Source organism: Armigeres subalbatus, unplaced genomic scaffold, assembly GCF_024139115.2.
Source record: "Armigeres subalbatus isolate Guangzhou_Male unplaced genomic scaffold, GZ_Asu_2 Contig1836, whole genome shotgun sequence".
In the NCBI taxonomy this organism is placed as follows: Eukaryota; Metazoa; Arthropoda; class Insecta; order Diptera; family Culicidae; genus Armigeres; species Armigeres subalbatus.
This window is the reverse complement of record NW_026942657.1, coordinates 11,950-26,680: the sequence shown is the minus strand read 5'-3', so window position 1 is coordinate 26,680 and position 14,731 is coordinate 11,950. Positions and strand designations below refer to the sequence as shown.

The 14,731-nt window shown below is 37.2% G+C and overlaps 1 protein-coding gene across 1 annotated transcript in view; it reads left to right on the top strand.

Annotated features, from left to right (window-relative positions):
- LOC134203393 (sodium-dependent nutrient amino acid transporter 1-like) overlaps nt 1-14,731 on the top strand; it is a 32,965-nt gene extending 18,234 nt beyond the window's left edge. Inside the window, exons 2-7 of the mRNA XM_062678263.1 lie at nt 11,475-11,784; nt 11,848-12,067; nt 12,128-12,398; nt 12,513-12,616; nt 13,599-14,227; nt 14,293-14,731. Of these exons, the coding sequence (XP_062534247.1) occupies nt 11,475-11,784; nt 11,848-12,067; nt 12,128-12,398; nt 12,513-12,616; nt 13,599-14,227; nt 14,293-14,549 (1,791 nt within the window). The 3' untranslated portion in view covers nt 14,550-14,731. The remainder of the gene's footprint in view (nt 1-11,474; nt 11,785-11,847; nt 12,068-12,127; nt 12,399-12,512; nt 12,617-13,598; nt 14,228-14,292) is intronic.

Below are 14,731 nucleotides of genomic sequence, written 5' to 3'. Positions count from 1 at the left end.
CTGCGGTAACTAATGCGGGATGATGTGGAACGAGCTTTACTAATGGTGCGGGTGCAGTTGAAATGAAAGGGGCATTGTCGAAGCCGTTAACAAAGCAAAGATCCAAAATGCGATTGTTGTCATTAGTCACGTTGTTGATCTGGAACATATCTGCAGAACTATAGCTGTCGATAAACGTGATGGCTCCAGGATGAAAAGTGCAGAGTGCATGATCTGGACAGAGGTAACCACTATGAACCGGAATCCAAGCGACGCCCGGAAGGTTGAAGTCCTTCAATATCACAATTTCGTCACAAGGGGCCGCGTTGCTCGACACAGTACTAACTGACCGGCAATGTGCGTCTAAGAGTTGAAGATCTCTAGTACGGTCTGGAGGAATATAGGCAGCAGAGAGTAACAGGTGACGGTTTTTGAGTGCGATGGATACCAAAATGGATGCTCGACGGAATTCCAAGCGTCATCCACGATGGATTTCGCCGTTAGTCTCGTACTAAAAGCGACAAGCACTCCTCCTCCTATAGCTTTCGCGCTATTGTTTGAGTTGCGGTCACATCGGAATACCTCGTAACCGTCCCCGAAAACGTAACCAGAAAGCGTTCTATAATCTAGCCATGTCTCAACAAGCACGATGATGTCGTAGCATTGGTCCAGAGCAGCTAAATGATAGTCTTCAATACGAATATTCATCCCTCCAACATGTTGGTAGTATATGTTGAGATCGGAATTCGGGTACTCGGATGATGGAGCACTGCAAATCGAAACACTATCAGGTAGAGTAACGATTGCACGCTCGTTGTACTCGCCTGACGATGGAGTTCGGAAGAGCTCATCTCCCAATTCAGACGCAGGACCGGGACGGCTATTGGTCGCTGGCAGGAAGGGCTGGACTGCGCTGAGAGGGATAGAGGCTTCCTCAGAGCTAGCGGCAAGATTGCGTCCCGATGTCTGACTTGAAATTTCCAAGTAAGGTTGGCTGAACGCATGACTGAGGACGAGAAACGGATCAGAGAGCGAATTGTTCCGTGGTGCTGTGTACTTGCCTGTAGACGGAGTTCGGTAGGCCTCGTCTCCCAACTTAGAGCCGTTGCTCCATCCTTCTCTTTAGATGCTTCTTATCCTTCTTCATCTTCTTTATTGCCACACCAACTTCTTCGCCATTGGAGATGGTTTGAGTCTAACCAGCGTTGTCCTCCGCAGCTCCATCAATGATGTCGTCAAAGGAAATCGCATCATTTTTCGGATACTTATCCTGGCACGAAAAGCATCGCCAATCTTCGTCATGCTTAACCTCTGCCCCTACGTCGTGTGAGTGAAGTGTGGCCATACAGTGCAGCCCTCGCAGAACACCATGTTGCTCTCGTCGTGATCCGAACGGGAAGAAATCGCACAGCTGTATGCCGTCAGATCCACGTTGAGTTTAGATCCATTTTCCGTCTGATGTTTATCCATTTTTTGAGGATATTCGGATCGTCGGGATCAACTTTTTGCAGCAGTCAGTTTTACAACAGCTTAAAATTGTAATTATTATTATTTTATCTATACGTATTTTTCATGAAATTTGATATTCTCTTACATGGATAGTTTCCCGCGCTACAATAAACTTCAATATGTTTTATTTCTCCCCTTCAGCTCAGTAGTTTCTTCCATCGTAAATTTCAACTCACAATTTTTATCGAGTTCAAACATCTCGCAATTTTTCAATGTTTATATTTTTCTTTCCCCCTTGCCTTCAAATAAAAGATATTTTAGTTCCAGATAAAGATTGTCGCTGTCGTCGCTGTCCGGAACATCTTTTGCTGGCGAGGATAGGGGAGCTAAATGTCAAAGAAGGAAAATCCATACGATTTGACTGCTTGGTACCCAACATGTTCCGAACAGCAGAACAAAGGGAACCGAAGCGACCATCTTTATCTAGTAACTAAAATATCTTTTTTTCAAATACCTACTACAAGCAGTTGCAATCATTTGTGCGCTTGTAGTGGATAACGTCTGCTTCAACACAGTCACTTACAGTCTGCTGTTCAAATTGCGGTCGCAGCGAAATATAGTTTTTAACTATGCCCAAAAACGTAGCTTGAGATAGTTCTAAAATCCATCCAGATCTCAGTCAAAATGATTATATCGTAACAATGCACTATGGTCCAGGATCCAGATTCACGCGGAAAGATGCACTTTACGCCAAAACTATATTTTTTAGAAAAAACTGTTGTTCTACAAAATCGTTCGAAATAGTAAGGCCATCATTATGGTGCAACCAAAAAATAGGCCCACCATATAAAAAAAAATTAAAAAATATTTTTTTATTTTTTGGAATATTGACATATTATGTTCTACAAAGTTGTAGCGCAGCTTATCCCAATTCATTTTGCTAAAAAAACTTTTTCTGTAGCTCTTAAGTTGGCTGATTTGGAGAAATTTTACCTAATTGGATTAGGGTGTACCTCACAAAAACAGTATTTTTGATTTACTTTTTTTGTTTTGGATTTCTCGAAAAAGACGTCTTCAAGTGACATTTAGAGCTCAAAAAAATGCATCTTTTGATGGGTAAATATGCTCAATATCTTCTACAGATCAAAAGTTATAATAGTTTTTCTGTCAAAATTACATTTTTTTCATAAGTTGATATCTTCGGTTAGGGTAGACCAAGAAATATGTTTACACGGCATTTGAAAGAGAAATTCATATTTCTTACTATGTCAAAAAATTGAAAATATGTAATTTTTTTATCTCAAATTTTACCGATTTTACTAAAATCATGTTTTTTTTTAAATAAATTGATATAACTCGACAATGGAAGAAGATACAGACGATATTCTTATAGCAAAACACGCGTTTTGGAAAGCCCCAAAAGTCTTCAGAAGGTGAGATTTGTGAGAAATGAAAAATAAAAAATCTACAGCTTTAACACTTTTTATAAGTTTTATCATTATCATCGTATTGCAAGATTTTCGAGAAAAGATGCATTTTCGGCCTAAAGCATACTTTTAAGAAAAAAAAATTGTTCTACAAAGTTGTTCTGGATACTCTGGCCCTTATTATAGAGTTACCGAAAAATAGGGTGGGCCATTTTATAAAAATGTAAGATATTTATTTTTTTTATTTTGCGGAATATAGACATAAAATGTTCTACAAAGTTGTAGCGCAGCTTTTTCCAATCAACTTTGCTATATAAACTTTTTATGTAGCTCTTAAGCTCACTTGTTTAGAGTAATTTTGCTTACCAGAATTAGGGTGTCCCTCAAAAAACAATATTTATGTTCTGCTCATTTTATTTTTTATTTTTCACGGATGTCACCTTCTGAAGACTTTTGGGGCTTTCCAAAACGCGTGTTTTGCTATAAGAATATCGTCTGTATCTTCTTCCAATGTCGAGTTATATCAATTTATTTAAAAAAACATGATTTTAGTAAAATTAGTAAAACTTGAGATAAAAAAATAACATATCCCCAATTTTTTGACATAATAAGGAATATGAATTTCTCTTTCAAATGCCGTGTAAACATATTTTTTTGGTCTGCCCTAACCGGAGATATCAACTTATGAAAAAAATGTAATTTTGACAGAAAAACGATTATAACTTTTGATATGTAGCAGATATTGAGCATATTCACCCATCAAAAGTTGCATTTTTTTGAGCTCTAAAAGTCACCTGAAGACGACTTTTTCGAGAAATCCAAAACAAAAAAAGTAAATAAAAAACCATCTTTATCTAGTAACTAAAATATCTTTTCTTCAAATACCTACTACAAGCAGTTGCAATCATTTGTGCGCTTGTAGTGGTTAACGTCTGTCTGACGCCACCGGTGCCTCAACACAGTCTTAAAGTCTGTTGTTCAATTTGCGGTCACAGCGAAATATTTTGTAATTATGCCCAAAAACGTAGCTTGAGATAGTTCTAAAATCCATCCAGATCTCAGTCAAAATGATTATATCGTAACAATGCACTATGGTCCAGGATACAGATTTACGCGGAAAGATGCATTTTACGCCAAAACTATATTTTTAGAAAAAAACTGTTGTTCTACAAAAATCTTTCGAAATAATGAAAGCCATCATTATGAATTGCAACCAAAAAATAGAGTGGCCCACCATATAAAAAAAATAGAAAATATTTTTTTATTTTTTGGAATATTGACATGTTATGTTCTACAAAGTTGTAGCGCACCTTATTCCAATCAATTTTGCTAAAAAAACTTTTTCTGTAGCTCTTAAGTTGGCTGATTTGGAGTAATTTTACCTAATTGGATTAGGGTGTACCTCACAAAAACAGTATTTTTGATTTACTTTTTTTGTTTTGGATTTCTCGAAAAAGTCGTCTTCAGGTGACTTTTAGAGCTCAAAAAAATGCAACTTTTGATGGGTGAATATGCTCAATATCTGCTACCAATCAAAAGTTATAATCGTTTTTCTATCAAAATTACATTTTTTTCATAAGTTGATATCTCCGGTTAGGGCAGACCAAAAAAATATGTTTACACGGCATTTGAAAGAGAAATTCATATTCCTTATTATGTCAAAAAATTGGGGATATGTTATTTTTTTATCTCAAGTTTTACTAATTTTACTAAAATCATGTTTTTTCAAATAAATTGATATAACTCGACATTGGAAGAAGATACAGACGATATTCTTATAGCAAAACACGCGTTTTGGAAAGCCCCGAAAGTCTTCAGAAGCCAACTTAAGAGCTACAGAAAAAGTTTTTTTAGCAAAATTGATTGGAATAAGCTGCGCTACAACTTTGTAGAACATAACATGTCAATATTCCAAAAAGTAAAAAAATATTTTCTAATTTTTTCTTATATGATGGGCCACCCTATTTTTTGGTTACACCATAATGATGGCCTTACTATTTCGAACAATTTTGTAGAACAACAGTTTTTTCTAAAAAATATAGTTTTGGCGTAAAATTCATCTTTCCGCGTAAATCTGTATCCTGGACCATAGTGCAATGATCAATAACGGCTAAGTCGGCTGGCCCGTACATTCCACCAACGTTCCCATAGTAGATTGTGATGGCGATGATGCTGGTAGGTGGGCAGATGCACTGGCAAGCAAAGCACTATCAGATGTACCAAGCTGTCGTTTCCTGTCCCAAACACAGGACTGGGAAGATTGTTAGACGCTGGCAGCAATATGGTTAGACTATGTTGAGTTGATGGAGAGCTTCCTGAATGCAGGCAGCAGTTGTGGTGCGTCCTAGTGGATGGCCAAATCGATGGGTTCGATATGCTGAAAGCCGAGAAACTTTTAAGCGATGAAATGGACCTTCGATGGCTGTACTTGCCGATAGCAAGAATACGAAAGATTTCTTATCCGATCTCAATCGCAGTACCGAACGTATGCTGGTCGCTAATGGGCTCGACTGGTTCGTGGCCTTCCTTGACTCTTGAGTCAAGTGGAGGTGTTGCGTTTCGGGAGAAGACTGATTTTGGAAATGACTGAATGAAGTGGCAGGAATGTTGAACAAATGTTATTGTTTGGATGCAGTTGTTAACAAGTACATAGACGAGCTAAAAACCGAAATACTTTCAAGCGAGACATTCAGACTCAGTCGCAGGGCCGGAAGCGGATAGGAGACTTCCGTTCTTGTGATTTCTTATGGCGTACATCGTTTGGTATTTAGTATTTTGTTGACTGGATGCCAAGGCAGGAATTTTGCTGCAGAATCGTTGGAAACGTTTAAGACATCAGTGTACGACATGCTCGGCGATGATCTATACGTGTGTGCAGAAGGAGTTTTGAAGATCCCATCTCTAAGGGGCTGTCCACAAACCACGTAGACCGAAATTTCACTTTTTCAAACCCCCCCAACCCCCCTAGTAGACTTTCGTAAACCCCTCCCCCCCCATGATGTCTACGTAGACTTTACCAAATTTTACAAAACATCATTTGTGATAAGAAAAATATGGAAATCAACCACGTTTTAGGCAATTCAGCTATTCAATTCCATTTCCATGTAAATATTACAACAAAATTCGAATTTCAAACTTAACAAAATCACACTGAACAAAATCCAACAAAACAAAAATCAAATTGAAACGAAATCAAATTTAATCCTCTGTCCATAACTCCTGAAACCAAATCTCAAAGCCAATTAATTTAATTACTGTTCAATTCAATGCCTCCTAGAGGTGTGCACCACCATCGCCGACATGTTTGCATCGGCGCACTGATAAAATCTGTCACGCATATGACCTATAATTCTCAACGCCGGTTCAAAATTGTGAAAATCGTGAATTTTCAGAATTTAGAAAAATTTCGAGAATGTCAAGTTTACATTCCAATAAGTTTTGCGTGGAAATTTCCCAATTAATTGAAATATGTACTCCAAAGAACTCTCCGTGATAATTGCGATGCTTTTCTTGAAAATTCCATGCAATTACGCACTCTCCGGAAGTAACATTAACAAGTGAAGATAACACGCTTCATGAAACATCAGAAGAGGTAAATATTTCGTCGACCGTCATACTTCCAAAAACTTCTTCGCAGAAACAGAATTCGACTGAAGTTCTAATTTATTGTCAGAATTTCAATCGAATGAAAAGCCCAGCCAAAATGAAGGATATATTTAAAAATTTATTAAGCTCATCCTTTTCGATTATTCTGGCAACTGAAACAAGCTGGGATGAAAGCGTTAGGAGTGAAGAAATTTTTGGAAGTAACTTTAATGTATTTAGAGATGACAGGAGTTTTCTAACGTCTCAGAAAAAAAGTCCGGTGGTGGTGTTCTAATAGCTATTTCAGCAAACTTTAATTCAGAAATCATCACAACAAATAAATTCAATGAATTTGAGCATGTCTGGGTAAAAACCCATATAGCTGGAGAAATGCATATATTCGCATCGGTATATTTCCCACCTAATCATGCTTGTAAGAACAACTATGAATCTTTTTTTGAGTGCGCTGAACAAATACTATCAGAACATCCATTGGAGGTTAAAGTGCACATCTATGGGGACTTCAACCAACGCAATGCTGACTTTATTCTAGACTCAGAAAACGAATGTATCCTACTGCCAGTCGTTGGGGATAACGGAACTTTGCAATTAATTTTTAACAAGTCTGCAAGTTTAGGATTGAACCAAATTAATCACATAAAAAACAATCAAAATTGCTATTTGGACCTCTTGCTGACAAATATCTATGAAGATTTCTGTGTAACAGAATCTATCAATCCATTGTGGAAAAATGAAGCGTTCCACACTGCAATCGAATACTCGTTATCCATCCATGAACAACAAAGACCCAACGATTGTGAGTATGAGGATGTCTTTGAATACAATTTAGCGAACTATGAAAATATTCGAGGTAGGTTAAGTAGTGTAAACTGGAAAATAGTTTTAAGAAATGAAGAAAATGTCGAAGCATCTGTTAACACTTTTACAGATTATTATCTGACACAATCTCGCAAGAAACTGCACTAAAACGAAAACGACGTCATAACAATAATAAAGACCCAATTTGGTATAACCGGCAAATAAAGAATTTAAGAAATCGCAAGCAAAAAGCACACAAAATTTACAAAAGTCATAACAGTAATGAAAATTTAGTATATTACTTGGACGTATGCGATCAATTGAATTACACTATCAGTAACGCATTGGAAGATTACAATTCAAAAACTGAGAGCGAAATAAAGTCCTGTCCAAAGAACTTCTTTAATTACATAAAAACTTTGGAAAAATTACATTTTTCCAGGAAACCTATTCTACATTTTCTGAAAATGATCGTGACCGCGACTATTTTGCATTTTTTCCAGACTTTTCAAATGATATTGGAGTGAATCAATTTCATGTCCATGACATTTTGCAGGCCCTACGTAATTTAGATGCTTCGAAAGGTCCTAGTCCTGATGGAATCCCTCCTATATTTATAAAAACCCTAGCAGTGGAACTAACCACTCCATTATTTTGGCTATTTAATATGTCACTAGAATCAGGAAAATTCCCAAATATATGGAAAAACTCATTTTTGATACCCATTTTCAAATCTGGAAAAAAATCAGACATACGTAATTATCGTGGAATAGCCATTATCTCTTGCATTCCAAAACTTTTTGAGGCCATAGTAAACGAAAAATTATTCAAACAAGTAAAAAAACCGAATAACAGACGCACAGCATGGCTTCTGTAAAGGGCGTTCAAGTTCAACTAATCTTCTTGAATTTGTTGACTATACCCTGAATGCAATGGATAAAGGAAACCATGTAGAAGCTCTTTATACTGACTTCAGTAAAGCATTTGATCGCATAGATATACCCATGCTTCTATTCAAATTGAAAAAAACTGGAATTGAGCCAGGACTACTCAAATGGCTTGAATCCAACTAAACTGATCGCCAATTGATTATAAAATTTAACAACAACAGATCAAACCCCATTCAAGCCACTTCCCCGGTGTCCCCCAGGGCTCTCATTTGGGGCCTCTATGATTCATGATATATGTAAACGACATTTACTTCATTCTTGACAAACTTAAAGTTTTAATCGATGCAGATGACATGGGCTCTTTTTGGAAATAGGGAATAAAAATGACCTCAACATATTCCAGAACGAAATATGCACATTCTACGAATGGTGCTATAAAAGCCTATTGCAACTGAATGTAAAAAAATGTAACCTTATATCATTCAGCAGAGAAAGAACAGCATCAAATCTCTCAATTACATTAGGAAACCAGGTTGTAGAGAAATGCGATAGAGTTAGGGATTTAGGAATTATCTTAGACTCCAAACTAACATTCATCGACCATTACAACACCATTATTCATAAAGCAAATAATATGATGGGTTTTATAAAACGTTTCTGCTATAACTTTCATGACCCATACACAATTAAAACATTATATATTGCTTATGTAAGGTCGATACTGGAATATTGCAGCATTGTATGGTCTCCATTTTCAATAGCACACGAAGAAAGATTAGAATCAGTACAAAAAACAATTCCTATTATTTGCTCTTCGTAAATTAGGTTGGACAACATTCCCACTTCCATCATATGAGGCACGCTGCAAGCTTATAAACATTCAATCTTTGAAAGAGCGTCGTGAAACTGCAATGGTTTCATTTATTAACGATATAGTTTCGCAGCGTATTGATTCAACAAACATTTTATCAAAATTAAATGTCTACTTACCATCTCGACAACTGCGTCATCGACATACATTTTTAATTAATCACTGCCGTACAAATTATGCAAAATTCGGACCTCTCAATCAGATGATGGCCATATATAATCAACACTGCGAAACTATTGACTTTACAATGTCTCGGCAGAACCTAAAAAAATATTTTGTCACAATTCGAAACCTACACATCTAAATTTACATTAAATCGCAAAATTAAACACTACTTAACCAAACTATTTTATTTTTATACACTATAATACCGTATTTATAGCATTAGGAAAATAAAGAAAAATATGTATATTGTATATGTACTAGTCTACGTCGGTTGACGAAATAAATAAATAAATAAATAAAAATATCCCGCTGAATAATCATCTGTTGAAATCCCAAGATTTTTCTTCTAAATTCCAAAAGTTCTCCGTTAAAAAACCCGAGTAATTTTCCGTGAAAATTTAGAATTATTTCCCGAGGTAATTTTTAGTTTAAACGGACATTCCGAAATATTTCCCGTGGAAATTCAGAATGGTTCCCACGATATTTTTTTATTTCTCTTGCAAATTTGGAGCAATTTCTTGACGAAATTTAAATAAATCATATGTTTATTCCAAAAAATATGTTCTGAATAATTTACGGTGGAAATTGCAAATTTGGAGCAATTTCTTAACGAAATTTAAATAAAACATATGTTCATTCCAAAAAATATGTTCTGAATAATTTACGGTGGAAATTATGGAGAATTTTCAGTTGAACTTTTTGTGAAATTCTCGTAAAAAAATCGAATAAATTTTCATGAAAATTAGAAAGACTTTTTTACAAAAATTGCAAATATTTTTTTTGTGGAAACTCAAACTGTTTTTGGTGGGAAATTCAAATAATTTCTCGTCATCCGTCGTCCTCAACAATTTATTTAGAAATTTCGAAATTTTTCCATCGATAATTCCCCAGAATTTACATTAGAACTGCCGAAGAAATTTACGAAGGAGAATTTCCACGGGCATTTCGAATAATTTTGCTTATATTTGCAAAGAATTCCTCGCGAAAATTCCGAAGAATTTCCGAAATTAAGCAAAAAATTTCGAGGACTTCCGAGAAAATCTCCAGTGAATATTCTGTAGGTTTTCTCGCGGAAATTTTGAAGAATTCCTTTACAAGTTCCAAAGAGAATCTTTTGGGCATTCCATAGACTTTTTCTTGGATATTCCAAAATGCTTCTTTTGTAAATTCAAAAAATAATCCGTTGAAGTTCGACATAATTCCCATAGTTTGCAAAGAAGTTCCTGCCGAAAATCAAACGAAATTCTAGTAGAATCTTGCAGTAAAATCCAAGTGAAGATTTTGAAAAATCGAAAGTTTTTATAGAATCACTTTGGCGATTTTTCCTGCTCAACACAGAAGAATTTCCTGGTGAAATCTATGATAGTTTTAAGCCGTAGCAGACTTTTACTTAAGTAAAATTCATTATTTTTAAAGCAGAAATGCAAGAGATTATATCGGTAAAGTCTTGCAAAAAAAACCGGAACATCCTAAAAAATCAAACAAGTGAACTTCGCACAAAGCTGCTGTATAAATCGCTTGAAAAAAAATAAAATCGTAGACTATCGTAGACTTTTTCGAAACCCCTCCCTCCCCCTCAAGAGTCTACGTGGTTTATGGACAGCCCCTAACTCAAACGTTTTCTTTCACATGTATTTAATTAACTTCTAAACAGATAACACTGTATAAACTATTTGACGCTACAATACACGGTTCGAGGTCACATTCTTCCACTACGACTATACGATGAAGGAGATAGGAACTTCCTTAAGGATAGTGGCAGACGGAGCAGAGATAAAGTCATTTAAACGGCTTATTCCATCAATATCTTTTCGTTCATCGATGTGTTCAACGGATTATCGGATACTACAGCAGATCTTGGTCGCCAAAACTTGTCTGTATGTGTGTGTTTAAGTGTAAACAATTTTGCAAACACATTTTAGGAAATTAACATTTTTAGATTTGCGTTAAACGGGGTTACACTATTTTAATAATGTACGAAAAAGGCAATATTACCTCTTCGTGGATAAATCAAGGTTGTTTGAAGGACTCTTGATGACGTCCACTTTTTCTTCAATCATGGAATTAGTGTATGTAGGTATCATGGCACAAGTGCATATGGTATTTTGTACTAATGTAAAATACACCTTTCAAACAATGATAAGTAAATACTGGTCGTCTGAAGCTAATAATTATTGTGCTGTCGTAAAATATGCCTTACAAGTAGTGATAACAAATGCGTTTTATCTTGAATCTACACTTTTGTGTAAATCTCTTACAAAATTATTTTTTTTACTTCGCGTCGCACAGGTGCACAGCAACAACGCATCAAATGTTGCGGTAGACAACGGAACGGTCGCCAGAAAACCATCACCGGTTCGTGATAAATGGGGGAAGGACGTGGAGTTCATGTTGTCCTGTATTGCATACTCGGTAGGCTTCGGTAATGTATGGAAGTTTCCTTACACAGCACTTAAAAACGGTGGCGGAGCCTTCTTGATCCCCTACATCGTGGTGTTGTTCCTCGTGGGACGACCAATCTACTATTTGGAGATGGTGATGGGGCAGTTTTCGAGCCGTGGCGTTGTCAAAATATACGATCTCAGTCCAGCCATGAGAGGTAATGAGTTAAATCTGTTTCCTTGTGATGAAATATACGTTAAATGTTTTGATCTTTTCGTAGGCATTGGAGTTGGTCAATCTATTGCCATGTTCATAGTCATGACGTACTACACGCCGATACTGGCGATCACCTTCCGTTATCTGGTGGCGTCATTCAGCGCCGTACTGCCTTGGGCCAAATGCGATCCGTCATGGCCCAATTGTGTGGATTCCGATTTTATTGGTCAAATCGTATCTAACTCATCCATTAAACCGAAGGCTTCTGCAGAACTCTATTTCCAGTAGGTGTTTGATGGAATACTTTGCTTTCTTTGAATGCTAATGTTGTTGCTTTTTTCTAGGAATTCAGTGATGCATCAAAACGGGTCCCTCTTCGAGGGTCTTGGACTGCCAGATTGGAAACTTGTGCTGTGTCTGCTCTTCGCGTGGTTGTGCGTTGCCACCATTCTAATAAAAGGAATAAAGAGCACAGGGAAGGCGTCCTACTTTCTTGCCATCTTTCCCTACGTTATCATACTGATCCTGTTGGTTCACGCGTGTACCCTAGACGGAGCCTTTGATGGCATCGTGTTTTTCCTAAAGCCACAGTGGGATCAACTGTTGAATGTCACGGTATGTAATGCGCGCATTCTATGTTCTTCAGATTGCGATGAAAATGACGCTCAAGTAAAATGGGCAGCCTGAAGGTAGGCAAACAGTGAAACCAAGTTTCATCGCTCGTTTCAGGTGTGGTATGAAGCCGTCACACAATGTTTTTTCTCGCTTTCGGTATGCTTCGGCGGGATTATTGCTTATTCGTCGTTCAACAACTTCTCAAACAATGTATACAAGTAAGTATGAAAATATGAAAACAATTCACTCAGGAAAATCGACACATACTTTATGGCAAAAATCCATGTATTTTGAAATATGCATATCATGTGTCGGCACATACTTATTTGCATACAAATTCACACATGAATACTATGACCCACATGGATAGTATGTGTGAACACTCATGAAATGCATGTGGGCGCATGGAATATATGTGTCGAAACCATGGAATCCATTGCAAAAATCCATGTGAAAACTCATGAATATAATGCGAAGTTTTTTGTGAGTGTTGTTCCTCACATACATAGACATTTTTTAATTTTCCTATAAATTGGCATCAAAACTAATGTAAAAGGATTGTATTTGTTTGAAAAAAAAAATCAAATCTTCACGGGAAATTCTCAGAAATAATATTTATAGAAACAAAAAACCGTCTATCTAAAGCGATTTTAATGTTTTTCTTATCATGAAATGAAAACTATTCTGATAGAAAAATACAAAACGCAACGATCTATTTCTTAATTTTCTTTGCGAGAGTTTTGATTTAATTTAAAAATCTTCCAACTCTATGTGACATATACAAATATAAGGGCGACCCATTCCAGAGATACATTATAAAAAGTTTATCCATACTATTGCGAAGGGAAAAACTTAGTTTACTATTTCCAAGCAATAATCATTTTCAATTACCCGTACTGCCGATAATGCTCCATTGTATGGTGTATATATTTTTTAATGAATCTCACCTACCTCAATGTTGTATTGAATAAGAGATGAGACATTCTCACAACTGGAAAACAAATATTAGTTCACGCAACCATAAAGTCGCTAATTAGCAGTTTATCTGCCAATGATGTCCGACCAAATTACCCTTCATTTCGTCCGGATGAGCAAAACTAACCGCAATTACGGATTTCCATTCGGTGTAACTGCCGTTTGACAAATTGCCCTACACTCAAGATCCACTTATTTTTATCTTTTTCCACTTTATTTTCCCAGAGACGCCATAATCATTTCCTGGCTCGATACCTTCACGTCCATAGTGGCCGGGTGCATCGTGTTCGGCGTCATCGGGAATCTGGCGTACGTCACCGAGCAGCAGGACATCCAGGCGGTGGTCAAAAGTGGCGCCGGACTGACGTTCATGACCTATCCGGATGCGATCGCCAAGTTCGACTGGCTGCCACAGCTTTTCTCCGCCCTGTTCTTCCTGATGCTGTTCATCGTCGGGCTGGGCAGCAATCTGGGCGTGACGACCAGCATCGTGACGGCGATCAAGGATCAGTGTCCGGAGCTGAAGAACTGGCAGGTTGTGTCGGCGGTGGCCGTGGCTGGGTTTTCGTTCGGTACCGTTTACTTAACGCCCGGTGGATTGGACTTGCTGGATGTTTTGGATTATTATGGGGCGAAGTATGTTACGCTAACGTTCGCTGTGTTGGAACTGGCAACACTGGCTTGGATCTACGGGGTGGATCGCATTTGCAGAGATATTAAATTTATGCTTGGCATCAACACCAGCCTGTTTTGGAGGATATGCTGGGGAGTAGTAGCGCCTCTGGCAACGGTGGTTATTCTGTTATTGAGCTTCATAGACTATAAAGCATTCGTAGTTCCTATTGGATATAATGGTACTAATGCAACCTTAGCCGTGTAGTATGAACCGGTAATTCACATTATCTATTTTCACTTACAGTTCTTGGTTGGTTCATCTACATTGTGGCCGTTCTGCAACTGCCTGGATGGGCTTTGTACGCTACTACGCGGACCAGCTCGAAAACGATTGATTCGTGGTGGGGTTCACTGAAAAAATCTTTCCGACCACTGCCCGAGTGGGGACCAGAGGACACTCCGACGCGACTTCGCTACCAGGAGGAAGTGGAGCAGCATGAAGCAACGGTGCCGAGCGATCGAAATACCATCGATTTTTTCAAACGGAGGCTTCTGAGCTGAAAATTTCAGCTGAAAAATTCCGCGTATGTTTTTCTAGAGGCCAACTTTTTAAAGTATCAACCATTTTGAGTTAAAAGCGCTTTAATATTTATGTAAGTGAGAAAAACGAATAATATTTCCCTAATATTTTTGATAATATATTTTAGATTTTTATGCTTATACCGGATATTCTACTTAAATAA